Source organism: Amia ocellicauda, chromosome 11, assembly GCF_036373705.1.
Source record: "Amia ocellicauda isolate fAmiCal2 chromosome 11, fAmiCal2.hap1, whole genome shotgun sequence".
Classification (NCBI taxonomy): domain Eukaryota; kingdom Metazoa; phylum Chordata; class Actinopteri; order Amiiformes; family Amiidae; genus Amia; species Amia ocellicauda.
The window spans coordinates 25,977,343-26,005,047 of record NC_089860.1 but is presented as its reverse complement, the minus strand read 5'-3'; the positions used below and the strand labels follow the sequence as shown (position 1 = coordinate 26,005,047).

Sequence of the window (27,705 nt, the reverse complement as noted above, 5' to 3'; positions counted from 1 at the left end):
CAGACACTCACTCACTCACTCTCTCTCTCTCTCTCTCTCTCTCTCTCTCTCTCTCTCTCTCTCTCTCTCTCTGTCATAGTGTGCTCAGAAGAATCAGTGTGAGACTGTTGCTGGTTGCAGTGACAGAAGAGTGAGTGACCAGCGCAGAGCAAAGTGGAGAGAGACCATCAGAGGGAGAGAGACCGAACACATGGATGCCAGGTATGCCTTACACACTCACAGACAGACTCGCACACAGTGCCTATGCAGCAATGTGATCTGGATGAGCTCTGCGGTGCAGGCAGGCAGTAAAAATGTTTTTTAAAATACATAAATGAGGACACGCATACATGAACACAATAGTAGTCTTGGCTTCAGTGGTAGTAATAGTAATACGCACTACTGGTCAAAAGTTTTAGAACACCCCCCTTTTTCCAGTTTTTATTGAAATTTAAGCAGTTCAAGTCCAGTGAATAACCTGACATGGTACAAAGGTAAGCGGTAAACTGCCAGAGGTAAAAAATAAATAAAACAATTATCAAATACTGAAAAATAATGTACATTTCAGAGTTATATACTGTTACACCCTCTTAAGCAGTATTTGGCAGTTTTACTCGCAGCTCCTGTGCATAGATGTTACACTGTATTCCTACAATGCACACGTTGTTTAAAAGCTCATTCTCTTGGCTATCAGCATGTTTCATTCTCAAACGCATCTGATTTACAGTTTCCGTGTCGCACGCCGTCATTCAGAGCCCGGGGGGGAAACGAGCAATCTGCTCTTGGGGCGGGGGTCGGTCTCATTCAGACGTTCACAGATCACTCAATTTCAATTTTGAAAATAGGCTTGTATTGTTCAGAACAACCTAACAATTCATTCTATCAAACACAAAGAATTTCAGATCAAATTATGTAAAATCATTGTGTATTAGTACACTATAAACTGAGTTTTCCATCTTCACATTTTGAGCTCTCTACGGGTGTGTGTTTCTACCAAAACATCTCTGAGATTTAACCGCTGCCCATGTATTTTAGAAAAACCTTTGCTTCCTGTAACAATCTCAACCTGAGAAATAAGATTTACCTTCAATAGCACTTGAAAGGAAAAAAGTTTGTGTATCTAAATTATGGAGACAAAGCTCGGCTAAGGTAGGCAATCTTAAATACTTTTTGTTCACTTACTATTTATTTCAGAGCAGACACCCTTAACCAGGAGAACTTACAGTAATCCCAAAATAAGGGTGCACACAATAAACAATAAGAATAGTAATTATACAATAAAGTTTTAACTTAATATGAATATTTTTCCATGTGAATGCACCCTGTTTTGGTCAAATCTGTACTGAAGGGGAAAAAAAATACAGAAACACTTTAAAATACTTACTATATCTATAGAATCAGAACTTAATATCTGAAACTTAAAGGCATGTCCAGATTTAACACTCGCATCGGATGTTTTTGCTTTATTCATCACTTTTTGCAATTATAGAAATATATATAATTAGCTGATATACTTGTAAATGGTAAACTTGTAAAATGTTTTAATGCTCCTATATCATTATATTCTACCACTCTATATGCTATTTAATTTAAGGGAATGTTAAGTTTATACATATTAACTGTAAAACAGATCACTTGTTTTAGTTTAGATTTATATACAATACAGTATGTAAAAGTTACCAAAGCAATACAATATACCAGATGAATATCTTGTCATAACTTGTACCTTAGTTTCCTTCTGTGATTCGTCCTCTGATTCTGGATCCTCAGACGTTTTCTTGGCGATTCCTTTCATATTGATGTCAGTTTCAATGCCATTATTCTTCTCAGGTGCCATTAGGACCCTTTCTTTATCTGCAATTAATATTATACAATATTAGCTACTAAGAAAGTTCACAAAATTAGGCAGCTCAAGATTACTTAATGTAATTATTTCTTATTAAAACAAATTACTAGTTGATGCATACAGTACTAGCATACAGAATGCTACTTTACATTTTTATAAATCATATTGCTATGGAAATTATATTTGCTTATCTGAGACTTTAGTCATCTGGCATCCCTCTGGCGCTTTTTCTTCCCTGTTCTGGCGACTCAAGAATTTTTCTTCCAATCTTTCAGGTCAGAGTTCGCATCCTGTCTTCTTGTGATTCAACCAAAGCATATTCTGACATTGTTGTCAAAAGGGAGAAACAATCATAAAGACCACCATCTCTGGCTTCTCAGAAACAAATCCAGTTTTAAATGTAACTATCTATACGGATTCTGGATTGGATAAAGACCCTTTCAGTTTTTACTTAAGTGGATACTTTCTACAGCACAAATGGATGAGCGCGCATGCGCAGGCTGTCTAATCCTTGTTAGCCATGAAAAGCGCTAACTACACTGTATTGCTTCAGCATACATGGGCTGCATGCATCTGTTCTTTCTTAGTTGTGGCAGGGAAATACGCTCCCTATATCATAATATAAGTCTAAAGAAAATAAATGGAAAAATACAATTTTCCATCACTAGCCAAGGATGATTTCTCAAACAACCATACCCTTGTTAAACCATGATCAATGTTTAATTACTTAAGCAGAAATGTCGTTATTGACTGGTGGTGCCAATAAATTCTCATCTTGATGAATATGTATTATAGTGTCATGTATATACCTCGTATACTACTGGAAAAACATCTACCTTGCCCAAATAACACCCCAGATAGCAGGCCATAATACACTCACCTAAAGGATTATTAGGAACACCTGTTCAATTTCTCATTAATGCAATTATCTAACCAACCAATCACATGGCAGTTGCTTCAATGCATTTAGGGGTGTGGTCCTGGTCAAGACAATCTCCTGAACTCCAAACTGAATGTCTGAATGGGAAAGAAAGGTGATTTAAGCAATTTTGAGCGTGGCATGGTTGTTGGTGCCAGACGGGCCGGTCTGAGTATTTCACAATCTGCTCAGTTACTGGGATTTTCACGCACAACCATTTCTAGGGTTTACAAAGAATGGTGTGAAAAGGGAAAAACATCCAGTATGCGGCAGTCCTGTGGGCGAAAATGCCTTGTTGATGCTAGAGGTCAGAGGAGAATGGGCCGACTGATTCAAGCTGATAGAAGAGCAACTTTGACTGAAATAACCACTCGTTACAACCGAGGTATGCAGCAAAGCATTTGTGAAGCCACAACACGTACAACCTTGAGGCGGATGGGCTACAACAGCAGAAGACCCCACCGGGTACCACTCATCTCCACTACAAATAGGAAAAAGAGGCTACAATTTGCACAAGCTCACCAAAATTGGACAGTTGAAGACTGGAAAAATGTTGCCTGGTCTGATGAGTCTCGATTTCTGTTGAGACATTAAGATGGTAGAGTCTTTCGTATTTGGCTAATCGGCTGACAGTGTACAAACAAAAACTCGAGCAGACCACTATGAGAAATGGCTGATTTCGCAAGTCTGTAGCTCAGGCCAGGAAGACCCTACATACGCGAGTCAGACATCGTTTGAAAGTTCCTGGTCTCTAGTTTCTAGATTTTATTTATATTTTGATTAAACGTATTTGATACATTTATAATCTGAAAAGAATGGGGCAGATTGTAAAGGGTTAAGTCAACAGATGCTAATTGGTATGCATTTTTGACATTACATTTCTGATATCCAAAATACAATTGTTGATCTCAAAAATACCAGATAATTCTTGATATCTGCAATTATGGATTTAATGTCACAACGGGTTGCCATAGGCGGGGCAGGACTAGGAACGAAGGGAAATCAAGGCGAAGCAGCAGTGCGAGTTTAGTCCTCAAGCAACACATTACTGAATAATTAACCATTTCATCTGATCAAGACATTAAAGATTAGTTTTAATGTATTTATCACACCGTGTCCATGGTTGACACTTGTCGTACATAAATTTTGTGCACGCAATAGGGCTGACCCGCAGTGTCCATTTTTACGTCTGAAGGTTCGGAACATATTACCTAATGAAGGTTTGAAGCTTCATTGGTGATAATTTGCATAATTTAACGATGACGTCATATTACCTACTAGTGTATAGTTTTGATTTTGTTTTACAGATAATCCATACAAATTAAACATCCCATTGTAGTGTAAAATAAGTTATCTAGAACAATGTTTATTTTTAAAAGCACACGATTTTATGTATAGGTATTGATTTTGTGCTTGCATGAAACATGTAAACCTTCCTATAAGCACTTTACTCATAATAAACTGTATGCGCAGTGACGCATGAATGTTAACTTTAATTTGTATGTTATTAAAAAAAAAAAAAAAACGAAATGGCAAATCGTGTAACCCGTTGAATATACCTTGTGTTCAGTAACATTAAAAAGACACAACTATACTGAAAGTAGTAAATACTAAAGACACCAGGACACCGTAACCTTAACATTTGGGTTAACTATAATAAAGACTCCCTTAGTTCAGAGTTTGTCAACATTATATATTTTTGGTTATATTATTAATACAAATAATGGGTCGATTGCAACGACCTTGCACAGTCAATACTAAGATGCATACTAAACACGGATCAACTCCACTGTGCTGCTTTCAGTTCTATTCAATTGACGCATTAAGCCTAATAAATAATGCATCCTCATTTAAACTTAATTGGTAAAATTATCGCAGTGATTGCTTGTTCCTCTGTGATATAACAAGAAAAAATACATCGATGTGATAGGATTTATTTCAAAATACATTGTTTAAATATAATCAGGTCAAATGCCTGCTGATACAACAGTGTCAATTGAGGGGCATTTTATGACTGTTTCGAACTTAGTTTTGTCCAACAAGTTTTATGTAAGTAATGGGCAGCATGCAAATCAAATGTTTTAATTTAGATTGACTATGGGACATCTGAAGTGTGGATCAGTATTGAAGACTCTGTATAGGAAGTTGAAGAAAATGTTTTGTGATTATTATATAATGTTTTATATTAATACTAGCATTAGAAGTAGTTTTGTATACAGACTGAGCAGATTAGATTCAGCAGGACAAGTAAAGGGTCAACAAGGTCGATTTGTTAGAAACTCCTGTCAGTAATGAAAGATTACACAGTGCTGAAATAGCCTACAGATGTCTGCTGAGAATTTGTTTATGACTTAATCGTTTCTCCAGATAGGCAGGAATTGTTTCTGGTAATGGGAGATTGACACTAGGTAAATGACCACCGTGGGATCGCATCTTCCTAGTGCACATCAAAGACGGACATCTGCTTTGGATCCATCACCTCTTCACGGGAGGACAGATCGTAAACGGACCCGGACCTGTATCTTCCGATTGGATGAACGGCCATAAGATGTTACGTCACTTTCCTATAAAGCTGCACTCATGTTTGTAAACATTAAGTCTCACTGAAGGAATTATTCCTGACGTGGGGCTTCCGAGCGGCTCGATTAAAGCTCTGTTTGCTTTATCTCCGCGACTCTCCACTTATTTCCCACACGGATCTACCAGTATTGTAACGCTTGCGGTGGTTTTCCAAGCAGTCGATCCAACTCATTGCGGATGCAACAACAAATAGTTTTATTGTTACTGCAATACACACATCACAGGGACTAACCGCACATTTCTACTTAAACGAATCTGTATGTTTTGCTCAGATGACATGGTTCATCGAGTAATGTTTTGCTTGAGGACAAAGCTGCTTCCACCTTGATTCCCCTTCTGCCTAGTCCTGCCACGCCCAGTTGAATCACGTGAAAAACTGATATGGTACACACACAAACCGATATAGTACAGTGAGGGAAAAAAGTATTTGATCCCCTGCTGATTTTGTACGTTTGCCCACTGACAAAGAAATGATCAGTCTATAATTTTAATGGTAGGTGTATTTTAACAGTGAGAGACAGAATAACAACAAAAAAATCCAGCAAAACGCATTTCAAAAAAGTTATATATTGAGTTGCATGTTAATGAGGGAAATAAGTATTTGACCCCTTCGACTTAGTACTTGGTGGCAAAACCCTTGTTGGCAATCACAGAGGTCAGACGTTCTTGTAGTTGGCCACCAGGTTTGCACACATCTCAGGAGGGATTTTGTCCCACTCCTCTTTGCAGATCCTCTCCAAGTCATTAAGGTTTTGAGGCTGACGTTTGGCAACTCGAACCTTCAGCTCCCTCCACAGATTTTCTATGGGTTTAAGGTCTGGAGACTGGCTAGGCCACTCCAGGACCTTAATGTGCTTCTTCTTGAGCCGCTCCTTTGTTGCCTTGGCTGTGTGTTTTCGGTCATTGTCATGCTGGAATACCCATCCACGGCCCATTTTCAATGCCCTGGCTGAGGGAAGGAGGTTCTCACCCAGGATTTGACGGTACATGGCCCCGTCCATCGTCCCTTTGATGCGGTGCAGTTGTCCTGTCCCCTTAGCAGAAAAACACCCCCAAAGCATAATGTTTCCTCCTCCATGTTTGACAGTGGGGATGGTGTTCTTGGGGTCATAGGCAGCATTCCTGTGGGTTCCTGCATGTGCATGTTTGTAAGCATGTGTATGCCTGCATATGTGTGCATGTTTGTGCCAGCACACGTGTTTGTATGCATGTGTGCGTCTGCCTCTGCGTGTCCAAGCATATATGTGTGGTATGAGAGATGAGAGATTGCTCAGGGCAAAGTTACAGTTAATTGAGCATGACGCCTACTGAGACTAACAGGATACACTAACATGGATCATCTTGTATTCCTGTTCTTTCTGCTGTTTGACTGGCCTCAGACACTGACCTGAGCATCTGCTTATTGCACAAAATCGATGTCCCTCTCTCACTCTCAGTGTGTCAGTGATGGAGGGATTGGAGAGATGGAGTGTCACACTGCTGGAGGAGGGGGAGAGCTCACAGGACTGGCTGGAGAGGCAGATGGAGGAGAGATCACAGAGGGTGAGAGACAATGAAAGGGATCACAGGATTGAGAGAGGGTGATGGAGTGACGTACAGCCGCTGTGCTGCCCAGTATTCAACTCAATTCAAAACAAGCTTTATTGGCATGATGTTTATACAAGTATTGCCAAAGCATGTATACTACAGGTGAAAATACATTAAAAATAAATAAAATAAACAAGAATATATATTTATAGATAAAGAAAAATAATATTTTAATAATCATTTAATATACATCAATAATAGTAGTTATTAAAATAAATGTACATTTAAAAAAAAGTAATAATAAAAAAAAGGTTGACTTCAATAAAACATTCCATTAGTTTTTTATAATCGCTTACACACTAAAAGTGGTACTTGAGGCACACTCAGTGAAACCATTAACTCGTGCACCTTCAGACCCAGTCTGCAAAACTGCAAGCACATTATCTGCTTTTCACTCAGTTTGCAATTGTTCAGTGTTTTGCAAAAAGTGTTTTACATTTCTCTAAACACATCATTCAACTCGTCTGTTTCTATTGGAAAACGCTGCCATTCAAAATGCTACACTCCTTTACCGATTACCTACACCCAGTGCTCACATGTTAAAACACTTGTAGCCTAATTTCTTCACTTTGAAATCAGAGCCTGAGCACTATAAATAGGCTTCAGGTTGGCTTTCTTGGGTTGGACAACAATGGAGGCCAATTTTGGAAAGAGTTAGAGGAAGAGCAGTAAGAGTAAGAGGGGGAAGAGAATGAGGACGAGGAGTGGGACAAGGAAGAGGAGGAAGGAGAACAAACACAAATGAGATCTGGGCCACTTGGGTTGACCATGTAGTCAACCATGGTTTGAGTTTCAGGGAAGCTGGGCAGAGGGTCCAGCCTAACTTGAGCTTCTACATTGCAGCAAGTGTCATCCGGACATTTCGAAATGAGAACAGGTAAGTAAACCCACCCTCTATACCATGCTACTGTACTTACAGTACTACAGTAACATTTCTTTTCATACTGAAAAAATGATGACCCTTCAATGGAGGAAGAAATCACAATGTGCGAAGTCATTAGTCAGAGCAGTGTCCTTCATCATCATGGCACTTGGTCCTTGCAATACTGCCCACATTATCACCTTCCTTGACACCCTGCATAATATCCTCATTCCCAATGACCAGAGGAAAGGGCAATAGCACCAGGCTGCTCTGGTCCACAATTGGTTCATTGACCATCAGCAAGTTTTGATGCTCAATCTGCCACCATAATCTCAATTTCTAAACCCAATAGTTATTTTCGTCGTGGCGTTGGAAGGTATACAGAGGTGAGCAACCAGACTTATTCCAGGTTTGAAGAGTGTACTATTCGCAGAGACTGAGGGACCTGAACCTTTTCACCCTGGAACAGAGGAGACTGTGGGGACTTGATTCAAGTCTTCAAAATCATGAAAGGCATCAACCACCTCAAACCAGAGGAGCTTTTCCAGATCAGCAGGGACACACAGACCCGTGGGCAAACAAATGGAAATGGGGCTTCAAGATGGAAAATGGACACTTCACACAGAGTTGTCACAATCTTGAACAAACTCCCCAGTGATGTGGTTGAAGCTGAAAATGTGGGAACATTTAAAAAGAGACTGGATAGGATCCTTGGATCACTTATTACAGTTATTAATGGACACCAAAAGAGCACGATGGGTTGAATGGCCTCCTCTCCTTTGTAAAATTTGTTCTTACACGATTCCCAACCCCACCAACGCATACCCCTTCTCCAGGTGATGGAGGAGGCCTGTGGTGACACAGATGAGGGGGCATGCCAGGGCTGGATATGCCACTCCTGACACTACCCCTGCCGTTTACCAAGAGAGAACATTGCTTGTGATGTTAATGAGGTGCAGACCCAAATAGGAGACAGGCTTGTTACTATAAAGAAAAAACGAATTAGGGTGCATCTTATTTCTTTATCTTCTACTGTATTTTTGTCTGTTACTGTTCATCCTGAAGTCTGGTTCAAAATACAATGTTTTGAGAGAAATACATTTTATTTCCCCCCCTTGCAGTTCTGTTTTATAGTATAAATATATACTGAATATGCATACATACTGTATATTTGTGCACATACATGTACGTGTGAGTGCTATAACAAATGGCCGTGCACTCCACTGCACACTGAACATGCAAAAGGCACAAGATAGTAGTGTTTTACATTTGTCACATCTGTGTGTAGTTGGTGTGTATAAGAGCTAATCATTTGATGGTTTGTGTGTAGAGTTTTGATGCAAAAATACAATTTTGAGAAGTTGAAAATAGTTTTGAATGAAGCGTTTACTTTTGCAAGAGATGTGATGTTTTACGTGGTGTGTGTTTTGGGATTTTGTGTGTAGACCTTAGAGAATGAAATCATGTAAGCAATTGTCAAAAACTGTAAAGTCCCACCTCCCATACCCCTGAAAACAACAACTCTAGTACTTCAGAGGGAGGGAGGCTGTGGTTAATTAGAAACTCTGGGCTGTATGGCTGCTCTCACTGTCACTTACTTTTGCCAGTCCGTTTAGCCACTCAACTGAACACTTGTCTCTCCCCGTGTGTGTGTGCATCCATCCGTCTGCCGGCTGGTTTCAGGGGCAGGAGGTGCCATTCCTGGTGGCAGACCTGGGTCAGTTGGTACTCAGGCTCCAGCGCTGGCTCCACGCCCTACCCCGTGCTCGCCCCTTCTACGCCGTCAAGTGCAATACCTGTCCTGGTGTGCTATGCACGTTAGCACAGCTGGGCATTGGCTTCGACTGCGCCAGCCAGGTAACTACGGGAGACTAGGAGGGACTGGGGGAGAGGGAGTAGACGAGGGCGACTGGGTTAAAGTAGCCGGCAGTGGATTGCATCTCTCTTCATGCTCAGTGCAACAAGATTTATAGCCCCCCCCCAATATCCTAACCCACCTGCTCGGTGTCTCAGGAGGAGCTGGAGCTGGTACTGGGGCTGGGTGTGACCCCCCACAGGATCATCTTCGCCCAGACCTGCAAGGTGCTGTCCCACCTGCAGTACGCCGCTCAGCACGGTGTTCAACTCAGCACCTTCGATAGCCAGGCCGAGTTGGAGAGGGTAGCCCGGCACCACCCCCGCTCACGGTGAGCACACTGTTACTGAATACATACTGAAGCTGTATACACCTGTATGTACACTGCGCTATGCCAGAGTGATAGAACAGTACAGTGGCAATGAAAGTGAGAAGAGACAGAGAATAGACTGGCTTCATCACACACCCTCTGCTTCAGGGGTCTATTGTGCTTATGCATCCCACATTCACAAACCTGTCTGTTAACAAGGACTGCATCCAGCTCTTGTGTTTCTGCAGCTCTTGTATGTAATGTGAGGAATCCAGTCCAATCCAGTTCATTTTTGCTCTTCATCCCCCTGGGTAATCATCTGGTTTCTGACACGTGGCCGCTTGTTGCAGGATGCTGCTGCGCATCACCACCAGCGGTGCCAACTCCATCATCCCGCTGAGCACCAAGTTCGGGGCCCAGCTGAGGGAATGCGAACCACTGTTGGACAAAGCAAAGGAGCTGGGGGTGCAAGTTGTGGGAGTCAGGTGAGCTGTGTGTGTGTCCGAGCCCTGTGTCAGTGTGATTGTCCTGTGTTCGTGTCAGAGCTCTGTCTGTGTGATTTACCTTGTGTTAATGTCAGAGCCCTGTTTCTCTTCAGTTTCCATGTGGGCAGCCACTGCCAGGACCCGCACTCATTCTCCCAGGCCATCGCCGACGCCCACTCTGTTTTCAACCTGGGCCAGCGGCTGGGGCACACCATGACCCTGTTGGACATTGGAGGAGGGTTTCCTGGGGCCGACCACAGCGGGCCCTCTCTAGAGGAGGTAGGGTCAGCTTTCAGCACGCCCTCACAGGAAGCAGACCGTACCACGAAAGCACTGACACTCCAGCATAACCCAGCTCAGTACAGAAAAATATAGTACAAATACTTTGGCACAGCATGGCACAGGAGGTGGAAGGCATTTCATTCTCTCAAATGTCCATGTCTGTCTTTCTCCCATTATGTCCATTCAGTTTGCCGCAGAGATCAACAGCACCCTGGAACTTCATTTCCCAGAAGGCAGTGGGGTGGAAGTGATTGCTGAGCCAGGCCGTTACTTTGTGACCTCAGCCTTCACCCTGGCAACCAGGCTGATCGGAAAGAGACCTGCGCCCCCTGGCCCGGAAAAAGCAAAGGGTGCGTGTGCAGAGAGAGAGAGAGAGAGAGAGAGAGAGAGAGAGAGAGAGAGAGAGAGAGAGAGAGAGAGAGAGAGAGAGAGAGAGACAGAGAAGGGAACAGAGTGACAGAAAAGAGACCAAGAAAGAGCAGACCGAGCATATGAGACTGTTGTGTGTGCCACTGTGACTGTTCTCTGTGCAGAGGGGAAGGCGGTTCTCCACTACACCATCAGTGACGGGCTGTACGGCTCCTTCGACTGTGTGAGTCATGACGGCGGGAGGTACCTGCGGCCCCACACGGCCAAAGTGAGTTCATCTTCAGCTCTCCTCTCCTCCTCCACTCCTTCTGCTTGAGACCGGGCTCCCAGTGGGATCTGTCAGTGTGTGTGAGGCCGGACTCCCAGTTGGACAAGTCACTCCAAGTATTGCCTTGGTATTGATAAAAACTGCTACAGTTATGACACTGTTGACAGTAGCTGGGAGGGGAATTAACTTTTTACGGTGGTGTGATGAGCAGGTGCTTCCATCTATGATACTGGTGTATTCTGTTACTCAGTCTGTTGTCTTGGTGTTAGCAAGGTTTCTAAGCAGTCACAGCGATTGGGTTGGTGGTTATAGTGGGATGAGTAATTGTGGTAATGACACTGGTGTCAGGAGTGGGATGAGATACTTCAGTGATACCAAGAGCAGTGTTGCCTGTCTCTCTGCAGCACAGGGATGGCTGCCCCCTGCAGGCCTGCATAGTGTGGGGGCCCACCTGTTCCTCTCTGGACCAGATTGGCAGGGACTGGCTGCTGCCCGAGCTGGAGGTGGGCGACTGGCTACTGTTTCCTGACCATGGGGCTTACTCCATTTGCCTGGGAACCAACTTCAATGGGTTCCCCCTTCCACAGGTCTACTACACCGTATCCAGAGCTGTGTGGTGAGTTTGTGTTTATCCAACCTACTAGGCATCAGCAGTGCCTGAGCTTGAGCGGTGGAGGGGCGTCAATTCCAGGTCTGGAACTGGAATTGGTATTGGACAATAACCGGGCTGCAGAGCTGGACTGAATTCCAGAATAAGCACAGGCAATGGCACGAGCACTGTTCACAGGGAACCTCACCGAGGAACTGCTGCAGGGTGTCAATTGTTAATGTCATTGTTAACATAGCCTCTCTATTTCTCTGACTTCCTTTGGCGGCACAGGGAGAAGCTGTGGGACAGGCCTGTTGAAGAGGGAGCAGCGAGAGAGGGAGAGTGCAAGGAATGGGAAAGAGTTGAGGCATAAGGAGGGGTTGGGATGTTCGCTGTCCTTCTGCATGTTGATGTCCACATGGGACAGCCTCTGTGCTGAATGGCAGGAGTTTCAACATTGACAGTAGAGATTCATATTTTGTGAGAATTTCTAGTACTGATCAACAACTATATTGAACATATACAAATTATTCTGTCTGTGTGTTGAAAAGTTAATAGCAGATTTGGTTTTCAAAACATTAAATGTTCCTTGCTTTGACATTTCCAGAGGATGAGGTAAACATGGGTACATTGATAACAAACCTTCTTGTTTGTTTCTGAGGGTCATATAAGTGGTGATAATTTTATGAAATCTGTAAGATGCATATTAATCAGCATTTAATATTAATTGATTTAAATTCCCATATAGACTTTTTATATTTTTTTCCTGTCGTGAACTATAAATGCAGGTCTTGAACACAGCTATTTTTCCTGGAGCTCTGAACTTTCACTCAATCCAAGATCCTCTGGATGATTTTATTACCATTTATTACTAAACATCGATTGATTTCCTGTAGTCCTGTGCATTGCTTCCAATATATACAGTTAGGTCCATAAATATTTGGACAGTGCCACAATTTGTCGTCATTTTGGTTCTGTATGCCACCAAAATGGATTTGAAAGGGTTTGTGAAGGGGTTTTTTGTCATCAGGGAAAAAGTTCTCTCATCCACCAGAGTTTTCTGTGGTCTTCCGGGCCTTTTGGTGTTCCTGAGCTCACCAGTGCGTTCTTCATGTTTAGGAATGTTCAAAATAGTTGATTTGGCCACACCTAATGTTTTTGATATCTCTCTGATTTGGTTTGTTTTGATTTTCATGGCAAAACGCCCCAAGAACAAACAGGAACTAAAGACAGCTGCAGTGCAGGCCTGGCAGAGCATCACCAGGGAAGAAACCCAGCATCTGGTGATGTCTATGGGTTCCAGACTTCAGACAGTCATTGACTGCAAAGGATTTGCTACTAAGTATTGAAACTCACAATTTAATTCATGATTGTTAGTTTGTCCAAGTTCTTTTGAGCCCCTTAAATTGTGGGGACCACATATAAATGGGTATAATTCCTACACCTAGCTGGTCTCGAGCCTAAACTTAACATGAAACAATTCCCTAATCTACACATAACAGACAAATAGCAACCATACAAACCTGTACACCAAAAGCCAAATCGTCCGTATTTCGTCCGTAATTCACAATTAAATTATTGTTCTGACTCTGACTACTTACACTTGTGCTCACACTCTGGGCTCTCCTCTGTGCCTCTCCTCAACAGGAAGTCCAGTACATCCCCGTTTTATACAGGTGGGGAGCCAGTCACGGTGGGAACAGCGGCTCATCTAGTGGCACCAGTTCTAGACGTGACTTGGTTCAATTTCCTTTTGAGCTGGTCCAGAGTGAAACAAACGCACGGGAAAGAAAAGGAAGAACAACCCTATCAGGACTGTGAGAGCCTTTTCTGCAGAAGTGATTATTTTCTAGAAAAGTATTCTTTTTTTTGTTTTGTTTTTTTATTTATAGGAAATTAGGTTTTGAGTTGTAATATGGATGTATTTTTTATTGATTTTGCTTTTAAATGCACCCGATTCTTTTTTTTGGTTTGATTGTTTTTGTTCTGTTATTTATTATGTAATGCATTGACTGTTTTATGTTAAAATGCATCAGATTGGTAATTTAGACAAATCAAAAAACGGAACCACCAAAGGAGCCAGAAAAGAACAGTTTTATTTTCAATGCATTAGATTTTATGTTCTTTTGGTGGTTTACTTGATTAACTGATTCTGTTTATGAACTGATTGTTTTAATGCACTTGCTGCAGTTTGAGTTTATTCTGGTTATGATTTAGTTTTAGGATTTTAAATATTTTGATGCTTTTTAGTATTTAATTTTTAAATATTTTAATCACAAGAATTAAAATGTTTTAAAATGTATGAGGTAAAATAAACTAATAAAACCAGTATTTCTTTGGTTGCTCAGCTGAATGGAGACTTTGTGTTTTGATGGGACCAGTGGCAGCTTATTGATCGTTACACTATTATTCCAATGCCAATTACTCTTGGCTATTTCCACTGTATGAGTAATAATAATCCAAGTAGTAATTCAGGAGTTCAGACAACCCCAATAGACATATACAGTAGAAGATAAATAGTTTATTTTGTCTTCGAGTTGTTTGAGTAAGGGAAAGATGACCTGGCCATGAGGGCCTCAGAACCCTCCCACTAGATGTAATGGGCGGAGGAGCTGCGTGAAGACGGTGTGTGGGGTGGAGGAGGGATGCAATAGGGGTAATACTGGGAAACTGTGGTGTTGTCGGATACTTATGAGATTGGGTTTTGGCTTTCTCCCAAACCTCAGTTAATAAACTCCATTAACAGTAATAATAATACTTCCATATACTTACTGGCATACTATCATGAACATACCAGCCAGCTATTATAGCTACTAACCTACTTATGTTTGCATACTCTTCCTGATGCATAATACTCCTTATCTAAATTATACTATTACTTTCGTTGATTATAACGATCACTGTTATTAGCAAGCATACTACCATAAAACATACATATCCAATAATATACCCTGCAACATTCACAAACTGTCTTCAGATATTTGAAATTCTAGTTTAGTATAATTCTTACCAATTCAGTCACTCTCTCACCCATTCACTGTTTCCCCTGACAGACAGTGACAGACATAGTTATACACAGACAGACAGAAAAACTGACATACAGATACACAGTCAGACTTCAGACCAGCTCAGCTCAGCAGATCAGCTTTATTTCTATGTGCTGGATGTGCCTCAGTGTCCCAGCAGGCAGACAGACAGGCACACAAGCCCCTGCCCAGCACACAGCCTTAGAGAGCCAGGTCCACAGACCTGCCACACACAGCTATCAACAGCATTACATCCCCCGTGTGCAGCACCTGCTGTCACAAAAATACATTCAGAGAGTCAGTTACAGAGAGAGACAAAGTGAGAGACAGGGAGAAGAGGAGACTGGTAGACAGTCAGTTAAATAGCTAGTCGGTATACCAGTCAGACAGGCAGTCAATGTCAGTCAGTCATCATCTCCTATGCCCAGTCAGACAGGGCAGTGTTTTTCTATCTCTCACTCTGCAGTATAACAATGCAATAGATTAGTTATGCAATTGGTAGTAGAAAACGAACAAAACAATTAACATAAAACACATACATACACACAAACCCAGTCCCCACATTATAAACACTCTCACAGTTGGAGAGAAACGGAGAGAGAGCTTCCACTATAAGTACACCTCTACCCAGATATTTTGACTTCAGAGGGTTGTTATATCGTACAGGTGAAATGGCATTGCTTTGTCCTCGAGTATTTCCATTATTAATAGTCAGCAAATCATGAGTGGAAGAACTAATACAGTAAATAAATGTGTTATTCTGGTTTAATTGTATCTCCTTTCTTCAATTACAATAATTATTTTCTAAACTTGTTTAAAAGATAGTGTAATAACACAGGTTAAATGAAAACATGTGGGCTCAGTTTCATCACACAATCATTTGGTGTGTGTGTGTAATGCTTAGTAAAATGCAAAATTCATAAAATCAGAAAATGCTTTTAATTACACATCCTTACAAATTGTTGTAATAAAAGATTTGGGTATTTTAGCAAATAGGAGCATGGGCCACTTTATCACAATTTTTGCTTTACCACGTTATATCAGAATTTGCATTATATCGAGGTAGAGGTGTACCACCTGTGAGTAGAGGGCAGGGCCCTGAAAAGTTAAAAATACACAGTAAAAATAAATTCACCAGGGATGATGATGATAATAATAACAAAAGAGATAAGCAGAAGGAGAAGTTCTAATAAACTCTGTGAGGAAAATTTAGAAATTAACTGTAGTAATATTAACAACAATAATAATAATAATAATAATAATAATAATAATAATAATAACACATGTAGAAGCAGTAGCTCAGTTTGCAGGTGCTTGGGTAAGGGGGGCTAGGAAAGTCTTCCTCCCCATCCCTCACAATCTCTCTCTCCCTCAATACTTGTTGTTATTATTATTATTATTACTACATTTCTTAGCAGATTCCCTTATCCCAGGCAACTTACAATTGTTACAATATATCACATTATTTTTACATACAATTACCCATTGATACAGCTGGGTTTGTACTGGAGCAATCTAGGTACAGTACGTTGCTCATGGTACAACAGCAGTGTCCCGCACCTGTGATTGAACCCACAACTCTCTGCTTCAGAATCCAGAGCTTCTCTCTGTGTTCAGACATACAAGGCAATCTTGTCCGGGCAGTGCAGGTGGTGGTGAGTGGGGGTGGCAGAGGGCTGACATGTGGGTGTCGCAGAGTCCAGGGTGGCATGTCCAGTGGGGCGGGGGCTGTGAGGAGACCCCCCATCGTCGAAGCTGAGGTCAGCAAGGTCATCGGACTGCGTGTCGGAACTCTCCAGCTCACTGCGCAGACTTTCCGGCTGTGCTAGAGTGACGTCGCCGCACTGTCGCCGCGGTGTCTCCCCCGATGACAGTGATGCCCCCCCACCCCCAAGCCCCCCCCTCCGTGAGCTGCAGTCCTGAGGCTCCTCCCCAGGGCCAGGCGCCGTGGTGACGGAGGGGGGGGGCGGGGCCAGATGCGAGGCCGGGAGCAGGTCATCCTCACTGCCCTCACTGGACAGTCGCAGGTGGCTGGGCTTGGTCTCAATGTCCACCTGAATCTCCAAGTTAGTGCTTTCCCTAACAAATCAGACAGACAGAGATTGTCAGAGTACTCAAAGACACAGAGACACCGAGACAGTCAGAGCACTGAGAGAAATGTAAAACAAATATACATCTTCATCATAGCAGAATCAGAGCCCACAGCAATATTTCTACCTGTTTACCACTAGAGGGCAGCACACCCTATCATTATTAGTCACTGTTCAACTCTGACAGAGAGAGGAGCAGCTGCCATGGGGCAGGGAGTGGACAGTGATAGAGTGGACAGGCACTGGACACGGAATGAACAGTGATAGGGAGTGGACAAGGGTCTTACCGGTCGTGCGGGCAGTAGGCGGAGCTCAGGGAGCCGGCCATGGCACGGGTGCTGGCACAGTCACTCCCCCCGCCAACGCTGCCAGAGTCCCGTGGAGCTTCCTGCAGCACCCCACTCACCTGCACCTGCAGCCTGGGGGAGAGAGGAGAGAGGAGAGAGAAGAGAGGACAGAGGGGTCGGTTACAGTCGGATTCTACATGGGCTGACATTCACACACAGACCTGCAGTGGTGCAGGTCCAACCCTCTCTCCCTTTCTCTCCCCTCCCTTTCCCTCTGTATTACCTGCTGTACTTGCCACCCCCAGTGCCCAAGGCTCCCCCGGCCAGCGTGTTGAACCTGGGCGTATCTCCCAGCCCCGCCCCGGCTACGCCCTCGCTGGGCGAGGTTGTGCTGAGGGCAGAGGTCACACCCTCCAGGCTGCTCTCCCCCAGACTGGGCCGCTTCAATGCACGCCATGCATCTGCCACTGAGAGAAGAGACAGAAAGAGAGAGAGAGAGGGAGAGGGAGATGGAGAGGGGGAAGGGTAAGAAAGAGAAGGGAATAGGGAGAGAAAGAGGGCAAAGAGAGAGGGGGGAGGGAGAGATGGGGAGGGGGAGGGATACAATTAATAGATTAATTGATATATATATATAGATATATAGATATATATACACTTTTTTTAGGGTTTTAAGTCCCAGAGTAAAAACTATTTGAGACAGTGAGGGAGAGGGAGAAACACCATAAGAGGGAGAGGGAGAGTGACAGTGAGGGAAAGGGAGAAATACCATGAATGAGAGACGGCGGGTGTGTTCTTCAGATAGTTCAGTGAGGTCACAGAAGGGGGGTGGCACATGGCTCACCTGTGATTGGTCCGTCATCCTCATCAAAGTCGATCTTGACGCCGCGACCTTTGGCCCTGCTGACTCCGCAGCCCCCACCACGGCACAGCGACACGGGCACCACACCGTACACATACGCCAGCATAATAGGCACGCCGATCCCTGGCAACCATACCACACAAAAACAACAACACAAGTCAGTGCTGCAATGTAGAAGTAACACCACACAACAGTGAGGGTAGTAGCAGTACAGTATGCATACAGTAGCAGGTTAGTACTTGTACCGTAACAGTGTAGAAAGTTGAATAGGGTGGTATAGTAGACGTGCGGAAATAGTACAGTAGCAGGGCAGTACTGGTATAGTAACAGTGTGGTAATAGTAATAGCAGAGTAGCAACAGAACAGTCACATGGTAGCAGCAGTGTGGCATCAGTGCAGTGTGGCAGCGATGGCTCCTCACCCACGCTTACGGCAGCGATGACGGGTGCGGTTAGGATGGACAGGGCCACGCCCCCCGTGATGGCCAGGTTCCGCCGCGGCCTGGACACCTTCTTACTGTCATAGTGACTGTGGATCTGAAAGAGAGTTAGGGGGCATTCATATTAATACACAGACACTGCACTATATATTATATACAGACACAAGCACCCTCCCCTGCCCTCTCTCATGAGTGGCCCAGGTACACGAGTATCAAGAGGAGTATGGTCCCCTCCCTCCCACTCCCTGTATGCCTCCCTGTCCCACCCGTCACTCTCACCTTGCGGCCCACGTACACAGGGATGCCAATGAGCATGGCGGGCAGAGCGATGCCCGCGATCAAGCTGATGCCCACAGGCGCCCCAATCAGCGTGCCCAGCTGCCACACGATCTTCTTCTTACGACTCCAGGGCTTCTTGCCCCAGAATGTGCAGCCCGATGGACTGAGGGAGCAAGAGAGCGAGGGAGGGAGGTGAATAGGGATGACTACAGCACTATAGAACTTTTTTACATTTTATTGAAACCTGAAAGTTTGATGCATTTAAATGGGATTTGTTTCCCAGAAGTAATCATCCCACCCCCACTGCCTCCCCCCGAGTCAATACTTGGTAAACCACCTTGGCAGCAATTAAATCTGTGAGTTTTGGAGTAAATCTCTACCAGAGAGCAACATTTCTATCTGATTATGCAGCGATTCACCAAAAATTAAACAAAATATCACAACAAAAAGGTATGTATTATACATATTCACAAAATAATGCCAATTAATTAAAATAGTTACCAGGGTGCCAGTCAAGATCCTTTAAACAGGAATGACATCACCCAGACTCGTCAGCTGTCCGGGTGAAAACTGGTCACACTGAGTAGCAGGTATGTTCTCGCTTTGCTTCATAAACAGTGCTACGACACTGACTGTTTGAGTATCACATTAATGTAGCTGCCTGGAAGTTCAAGTTCCCTCCCTGTTATGGCATTTGTTAAAATTGCAAACTGGAATGAAATACTGCACTGAGTTCTGATTCCTCATTTGTATGCATTTAAATCTATTAACCCCAAAGCATTTTAATACTTCAGCATTAATAAACACACTTGATTTTAGAGTAAACACCCAGTTTAATGCTGACCTAAACAAAACAGGTAATTATATTCTCTTATATTTGTATTTCTATGTATTTTGATATCTGCCCTCATAAAAAAAATATAATAGTATAAAACTTTATATATAATTGAATGTTATTATTATTATTAATAATAATATCATATGTAAAGCTGGGTAACACGTCCTGGGACAAAACAGCAGCACTTGACATTTTTGAAAAGCAGAGTTTGCCATGTCTCTAATTACTGCAGGAATGCATCCGGGTTCAAATTTTCACTCCCGCCACAATTTATTGTGTGAATTTTGAAGGCAGTTGGTTGACCCTGAGCTTATTTAAAAGTGTCACAGCAAAGGGGGTGAATACGTATATAATGAAGACTTTTCAGTTTTCCCACATTGAACTTGTGGGGAACAATGTCTAAATAATGGCAAAATAAATCTAATTTAAATGCATTAAGATTGTAACATAATAAAATGTGAAAAAAACGTCCTATATCCACTGTATGAGTACACTGTTCTGTGCTGTGCTATAGTGCTATTTATACACTGTGCTGTAGTGCTATAGTTTTGTATACACACTGTGTTGTGCTAGTGTTAAGCTCTGTGCTATGCTATACAGTAGTGTGGTCATACTCTAGTGCAGAGGTTCCCAAAGTGCGGCCCGGGGGCCAAATTCGGCCCTCGAGGTTGTTTGGTGCAGCCCCCCACAACCAACCTTCAACCCCCCCGTAATATATTTTTACACTTTCTGAAAATGTTCCTTTACAAATTGCACATGTAATTTGGGGGGAAATAATAAAACAAAATTAAAGTTTATCAATGTTCCCTAACAGAAATCTATAGGAAATAAAAAGGTATGATTTGGGACATATTTCATTTTCATCGGTGGTTCACTTTCTATTGCGGCCCCCACTTCCCATGCAACCTCCTGAAAGTTGCCCTCCATCACCAGACATTGGGAACCCCTGCTCTAGTGCCATACAATGTGCTGTGCTATAGCTATATATACACTGTAATGTGTAGCACACCTGAGGTAGTGCAGGTCAGAGATTTCCTTCATGCAGAGCCAGCAGAATTCACAGCCGCACACAGCACAGGTCATGTGGTTACAGCTGCCATCATTCATCTTGATGATGTAAGCACCACACCGCGGGCAGGGCTTGATGTCATCAGCTGGTGACAGGAGGGACAGGGTGAGCGCAGTGAGACTAACACAGAGAGGCACAGCCAAACAGGGACACATAGAGACATGGAGACAGAGAAAGAGACAGAGAGACACAGTCACACTGAGACATATAGACAGTGGGGCCAGTCATACCAGTGCCCTGCTCCTGCCCATAGCTGGGGCCGGGGGAGTGTGCACTGTGGCCGGGCAGGTGCAGCGCCCTTTCCTGGCGGGCAGAGTCACAGGTCTGGTTGGGGTGCCACGCCTGCTTGCAGTGGTAACAGAACTCGGCACCACAGCCCTCGCGCTGACAGGACAGCTTTGGGCAGCTGGCACAGCCATGGGCAATCACTGCATAACTGAGAGACAGAGAGAGGTAGAGAGGGGTTAAAACACATACACCAAACTGACACTGAACACAAACACTGTACACTAAAACAAACTGCACTGAGAGAGGGACAGAGAGATGGATAGTTATAGAGAGAGTGAGAGAGAGAGGTGTATATATACATACACATATAAAGAGAGAGACAGAGAGAGAGGGGTGTGCAGAGGGCCTGTGTCAATGGAGCCGTCTCAGCTGAAGTGTCGCAGACATGCCGTTAAATATTGACCGCCGTTCCCCTGGCAACGGCGGCCTGATTTCTGCACAGCTTCCCAGTCGCCATGGCAACTGATGGCTCTGAGGGGAAGGAGCAGGGAGGGGTCAAGAGCTGCAGCGCAACCCTCTCCTTCTCGCTCTGCAATTGGCCAATCTCAGCCGTCCATCTGAGCAGTCTGCCAACAGCTGCCCAGTTAGAAGTCAAGAGAAAGAGACAGAAAGAGGGAGAGAGAGAGCTACAACAGCTAATCAGAGACAAGGAAGAGACCTGGAGAGCTACAGTACAGCAAGGGAGTCAGACAAATAATAATAATCTACACAAACAATAACTACTGTTTACTTCTAGAATTCAGATCACAGCAGAGAGGCAGAGATGGAGGGAGGCGGAGATTGGAGATAGAGAAGTGGGGTCTGGAAACTAGAAAAACACCACCACCACCACCTACCCCCTTACAAAAGTGGCAACACCAGCTGTGACCCAGCACTGGGGTGAACTGCTTCCCAGACACAGTCAGTCCAGCATTACAGCACTGACCCACACTGGAACACTGACACTGATTCACTGACTAACCGATACACTGACAATCATGGATACAATGCACTGTATGACACTCTGACTGACAATGACTGATACAATGACTTACCCGCAGTCGGGGGCTGGGCACCAGCGGCAGTCGGGGTCTGCAGCCAGGCAGCGGCGCAGCAGGAACTCCTCGTACTTGGCCAGCAGTGCGGCATCCTCGTCCAGGATCTGCCCCACCTGCTGGGGGGACAGTCGCTCGGCGCACTCGGGGCAGGACAGCTGCACGCGGCTCTCCCGGATCTCAATGCGCAGGTACTGGCGTAGGCAGGGCAGGCAGGACCGGTGGCTGCAGCCCAGGATCTCTGGCACCTGCTCGGGGGGCTGCTGCACCAGGCACAGCGGGCACTCCAGCAGGGGCAGCGTGCAGGGTAGGGGTGAACCCGAGGGCAGAGGTGGGTGGTCTTGGGGCTGGGCAGTTGTGGGAGAGGGGGAGGAAGAGCCTACTGCCACCATTGCTGCTGCCCCAGAGTCCAGAGAGCTGTGACTGCCTGACAGGACCCCCTCAGAGCCATAGCCAGCAGTGGTGCCAGAAGGTAGGTTGGAGCAGGGTGGCTGGGGGGTGGCAGGGCTTTGGGGCAGCAGGGGGGGTGGGTGCAGCAACTGATGGCATTGCTCTTGTGAATTGGGAGGTGGCTGTTGCTGTTGTTGCGGCTTCTGCTGTTGCTGGAGGGCTTGAGTTGGCTGTGCGCTGGCAGGGGCGGTGCTCTTGCCCCGGCTCGCCCGCTTGCTGTGGAACAGGCTCTGGAAGGAGATCCGACTTCGTTTCCCAGCACTCCGGCGTTTGGGATTGGGCTGGGGAACGCCACTGATGGATGTCTGTGGAGAGGCCGAGTCCTTCTCTGACCCCATCACAAGCTGGGCAATACGAACCGCAGGTCAGCTCACTATTTGCGTGTGTGTTTGAGTGCGTGCGTCTCTCTCCGTCGTCCTGTTGATATTTTAAAGGCACAGTGCAAAGGTTCAGTCTAGTACCTGACGCTGTAGTCCCTTTGGTTTGAATTGTGCTGTTACCCTGTTACATAAATGCGTGAGTGTGTGCCTGTTATATGCCACTCTGATACATTCCAAATGATTAGCAATAATAACAATAATGATAATAAATTCCACGGCAGAGAGCAGGAAAAACGACAACCCAAAAACCACCGTCTCTCTGCGTATTCTGTGACGGAGGAGTAAAAGAAACCAAAACAGCACAACAGCTCTTCCCTCCGAGACAAACAAGCGATGGAAACGGAAGCTAAACGGAGAAGAGGAAAGAAAAACAAAAATTCCCCAAAAAGATTGAGAAAGTGAGGGAGGGAACAGAAAAATAAACTCTTCTCCTCCTACAACAGCTAGCGTAGCACTCCTCCACACTACACCTCTCTCTCTTTCACTCTCCCTCTTCTAGGAAAGCAGAAAATAATGGTGTCTAACAGCAAATACAGAAAATTGTTGTATAATTAAAAATAAAATAACAGAATCAATGATAAATGATCAAGTTCTCCTCTTCCTTTCTTTCTCCCTCACTCCCTCCTTCCACACCTTCTGTAATCAGTCGGACAGAGAGACACACAGACTGGTGGATAGGCAGTTGTCAGTCTGTCAGACTAGAAAGAGAAAAGAGAGAGAGAGAGAGAGAGAGAGAGAGAGAGAAGGGGGGGAGATGCATGTGTTTCAGGAAGCAGTCACCCTTTCTCTCTCCCTCTCCCTCTTTCTTCTCATAAATCAGTTTGAAGTCCAGAAAAATAAAAAAATAAAAAAAATAAAAAAGCCAATATTAACAAAGACAAAGTTTTAAGTCCGGCTGTTGGGGAGCTGAAACATCAGTCCTCCGCTGTCTTCGTTCCACACAGCTCTCCTCTGTCTGCCTCTTGTTCTCTATGGTTATTTCTCTCTTCCTGTCTTTTTTTCTTTCTCTTTCTCTCTCGTGGCTGCGTTGGTCGTTTATGATTCAGGCACCTCTCTCTCACCCCGTCAGTCTGAAACCAAAAGAAGAACAGGAAGTTAGTGTGCAGTGCACCACCGAGCATGCGCTCTGACTAACACCCCTCCTCCCTCCAGCTCCCTCTCATTCTGCACATTAACCCCTTAGACACTGAAGCCTTTAGTTCTCCTCCCTCCCGTCCTCTGTCTCCCTTCCTCTCTTAGGCTGAACAATATGCTCTTATGAGCTGAAAGCTACAAGTGTCTCTCTGTGTGAGATTGAGTGTGAGAATGTGACAGTGTCAGTGACTGACTGATGCACTGAGTGTATGACCAACTGATACGTGGACTGCCTGACTGACACACTATCTGACTTAATCCATTCCAACTCTGCATCACCCCACTATCTCTGTGCCTCTCTCTCTCTGCCCCCACCACACTTCTTCACACTGCGCTGCTGATGCAGTTGCCATGACAATACCCACTGCGTGTGAGTGAGTGAGAGAGAGAGAGAGAGAGAGAGAGAGTGTGGAGGACACAGAATCCCCCTCACACACTCACACATATACACACTGGCACACATGCTCCCTCTCTCTGCATCCCTGCAAGCATCTGAACATCTATCTCTCCCCCCCTCACTCTATGCATCTTTCTTTCCATCTCTCACTTTTAGATTATTTTCATCTGTTTCTCTCTAACCAGAACAGCCAACATGTCACAAAACAAGAAAAAATAAAATAATAATAATAACACATTAATCTGATCCCTCTCTCCTGTATGCGTCTACAACCCGACATTGATTTAGTACAGACAAACACACACATTTAAACACAGCCGACACAGTGACTAGACATCAACAGAATACACACAATGCAGTACCAGACATGAAAAGACACACAGAGGGAGTGACAGAGAGGAGAGGTTATATGTGGGGCAGTGGAATCTAGGCCAGGCAGGCTGGAGCAAATAAACCCAAAAACAGTAACAAACATCATTAGTGCACCACACCTCCTTCTGATACAACACACACACGTACACACATACACTCTTACAATTTCATTTTCAACCTCTCACACTGTCCCCCCACCAGCCCAGTCCAGCTGTGGCCTGTTTACAGACACAGCAGCCACACTAACCTGCTTATTGCCACAGACCACAGGCAGAAATAGAGTGACTCACACAGGACTGCCAGTAACTTGTGCGGTGCATTGTATTGTATGCATTGTAGCATATTATGATATTATGATTAATGGAATGAGAGTCAGGGAAGAGAAGGAAAGAGAGATGTTGGGATGGAGGGAGTGACAGTGCAGGACCAGGAGAGGCAAATAGAGGGAGACAGCGGTTACTGCGAGTGTGCTGGTCCGCATTCGTCACCTCCCTTAATCCGTCCCTCTGCCTAGGAGGGATAGAGGGATTGGAGAAAATGATGAATGCTGACCAGCACACTCGCAGTAGTAGTAGTAAACTGCCGAATCTGTAGCTCTGGGGTCTCCAGCCCTGGTCCTGGAGTGACACAGCACAGTACAACAGGGTCTCCATCAAAATAAGGAACATTGAATACATAACATAGCCCACCCCCACCCACAGGACAGAGTCACTGGAAGCAGAAACTATAGCATCACCCTACCAGCCCAAACCCCCCCCCCGTGACTACAGAGACTTCTATTTTACTGTAAACTGAAAGAGGAACAGAAAAAGAAATAAAGAGAGACATAACAGTCTGCTGGATACAGTCCTTAAACTCAGTTGGCCAGTGTGAGCAGCACATATTTTATCATGGCCTTAGCACTACACAATAAGGACAGCCTGAGAGAGAAAGAGAGACAAGGTGAGAGAGAGAGAGAGAGAGAGAGAGAGAGAGAGAACTAAAAAGTGCCAAGTCCAAGAGATAATGATAGAGAGCAAGAGGGGTCTGACTGTAAACGCTTTGCTTACTTTGTACACTCGCACGCACACACATTATACAAACACTCACACATTATAAAGCATTCACACACTATACACACATTATATATCTGAAACAGAGACGAACAATAGTATTATCATCATTATTCATATCATAGCAGAAACCCATATATACCCACCTATTATCTTATGACCATTGTCCACATACACCAAACATATACATACTGTACAGATACATATACAAACATAGACTGCATACAGGCCTGTACTGGACCAATCAATCTCTCCTCTTTCTCCTAAACCCTGCGTATCACGTTAACATAAGTCACCAATAAGGGCTGTAAACAGCAGCACACTTCCAGGGTGATACTTATCACAAGTGTCGGAGTGTAGAGAGCAATCCGTGCACTTGTGTGTTGTGTGGGTGCATGTATGTATTTTTATGTATTTTCCACTATGTATGACGTTGTCGGTGTCGGTGTCAAAGTTGTTTAAGTGTGTCTGTCATCTGCTTTCAGGGTGTGTGTGTGTTTCACAGCTGGTATGTCTGTGTCTGTATTGTCTCCCTGTGTAGAGTGTCTGTGTGCAGTGTGTACATTAACTCTGTGTGTGTGTGTTTGTATGTGTGGACAGTGTGCTGTTACCCCGGCCCCGCGTACCTCTGTCCCCAGGAGGAGAAGACAGCTGTTTGCCGGTGCTGCTCTTCCGTGGCCAGTCAGTGCGCAGTGAAAGAACGGGACGTCTTCCTCTCCCCTCCTCTCTCTGCTGCACTACTTCCCCAGTCTTTCTGTGCGCTCTGTGGGAGGGGGCTTTTTAAAACTAGCCAGTCTGGCAAATAACTGTCTCGGCGAGACGAAAGTGAGCTCAATCAAAAACTAACGGCAGCCCCTCTCTCTCTCTCTCTCTCTCTCTCTCTCTCTCTCTCTCTCTCTCTCTGCAGTTTTCCGTCTCTGTCGTCACCGGGGAAAACCCTGACCAGTGACGCAGCACGCAGTTCGGAAACCCCACCCCTTGTCGTCACATTCGAAGAAACATACACACACAATTAAAATAACAAGAGACGGGATAAGTGGCGACACTGTAACTACACTGATCTCTCGGTAAGTGCACAAGACAGCAGCTTTTCCTCCGATCAGCGAAAATGTGTATCAAGGGAAACGGAACCGGATTCCTTTTTTTTGGGAGGGGGGGCACGTTCCTGTGTTTCCATGGCAATCCCCTTCTTGGCACGCACAGCGCAGCGATGGCGGAGCCGGGTGACGCGCACTGGATGAAGGGGTCTTCTACATCAATACATACAATTCAATATTGAGCAGGCGCCTTTGACCCCGCGTTTCGCATTCACAACCACACACAGTATGACACGGGTAACAAAGCCTCCGTCACAGCGCAAACTGCACACGGCCGGCGCGCAGCCCCGGGTGCGGGGGGTTCACGCCAGAGAAGCGCTGCTTTCACCCTCACCGCCGGGGAATTCTGCGCCCTGTTCTCCTGTTATACGAATTATTACTTTTGGTTCTCACTTCCTCTTAAAGTACTGCCTTTTGAGTTTTCTTTGCATATTTAGGTTTCTGTTATTTTCGCCTAGGCGAAACTTTGTTCTCCATGCCCCCGCTCCTCTGCTCCCTTCCCTGTGCCAGACTAACTTTGCCCCCTATTGTCATTCTTAAATTGTACATTGTATTATTGCTTACATTGACTGTATTCCTGCGCTTTTGTAATGCTTTTTTTATGTGTAAACTAAGTCGCCAAGGCTAAGGGCGTCTACCAGTAAATAATAATTTGCCAAAGACGCGGTAGCATGGCCTAGGAA

At 44.6% G+C, this 27,705-nt stretch overlaps 2 protein-coding genes across 2 annotated transcripts; one reads left to right on the top strand and one right to left on the bottom strand.

The window, feature by feature from the left end:
• Positions 1-14,260, top strand: LOC136763296 (antizyme inhibitor 2). Its single transcript, XM_066717189.1, has 10 exons — positions 1-201; positions 6,761-6,866; positions 9,457-9,630; positions 9,787-9,959; positions 10,289-10,423; positions 10,537-10,702; positions 10,893-11,055; positions 11,239-11,342; positions 11,747-11,958; positions 12,223-14,260. The coding sequence occupies exons 1-10, from the start codon at positions 191-193 to the stop codon at positions 12,302-12,304; spliced, it is 1,326 nt and encodes a 441-aa protein (XP_066573286.1). The 5' UTR covers positions 1-190; the 3' UTR covers positions 12,305-14,260.
• Positions 14,261-15,059: 799 nt separating this feature from the next.
• On the bottom strand, positions 15,060-27,679 carry rnf19b (ring finger protein 19B). The gene is made up of 10 exons (XM_066717188.1): positions 26,552-27,679; positions 22,141-24,040; positions 21,049-21,254; positions 20,759-20,903; positions 18,912-19,074; positions 18,615-18,729; positions 18,176-18,316; positions 17,618-17,801; positions 17,335-17,466; positions 15,060-17,036 (listed from the first exon to the last, which is right to left on the bottom strand). The coding sequence occupies exons 2-10, from the start codon at positions 22,926-22,928 to the stop codon at positions 16,571-16,573; spliced, it is 2,340 nt and encodes a 779-aa protein (XP_066573285.1). The 5' UTR covers positions 22,929-24,040; positions 26,552-27,679; the 3' UTR covers positions 15,060-16,570.
• Positions 27,680-27,705: the final 26 nt, after the last annotated feature.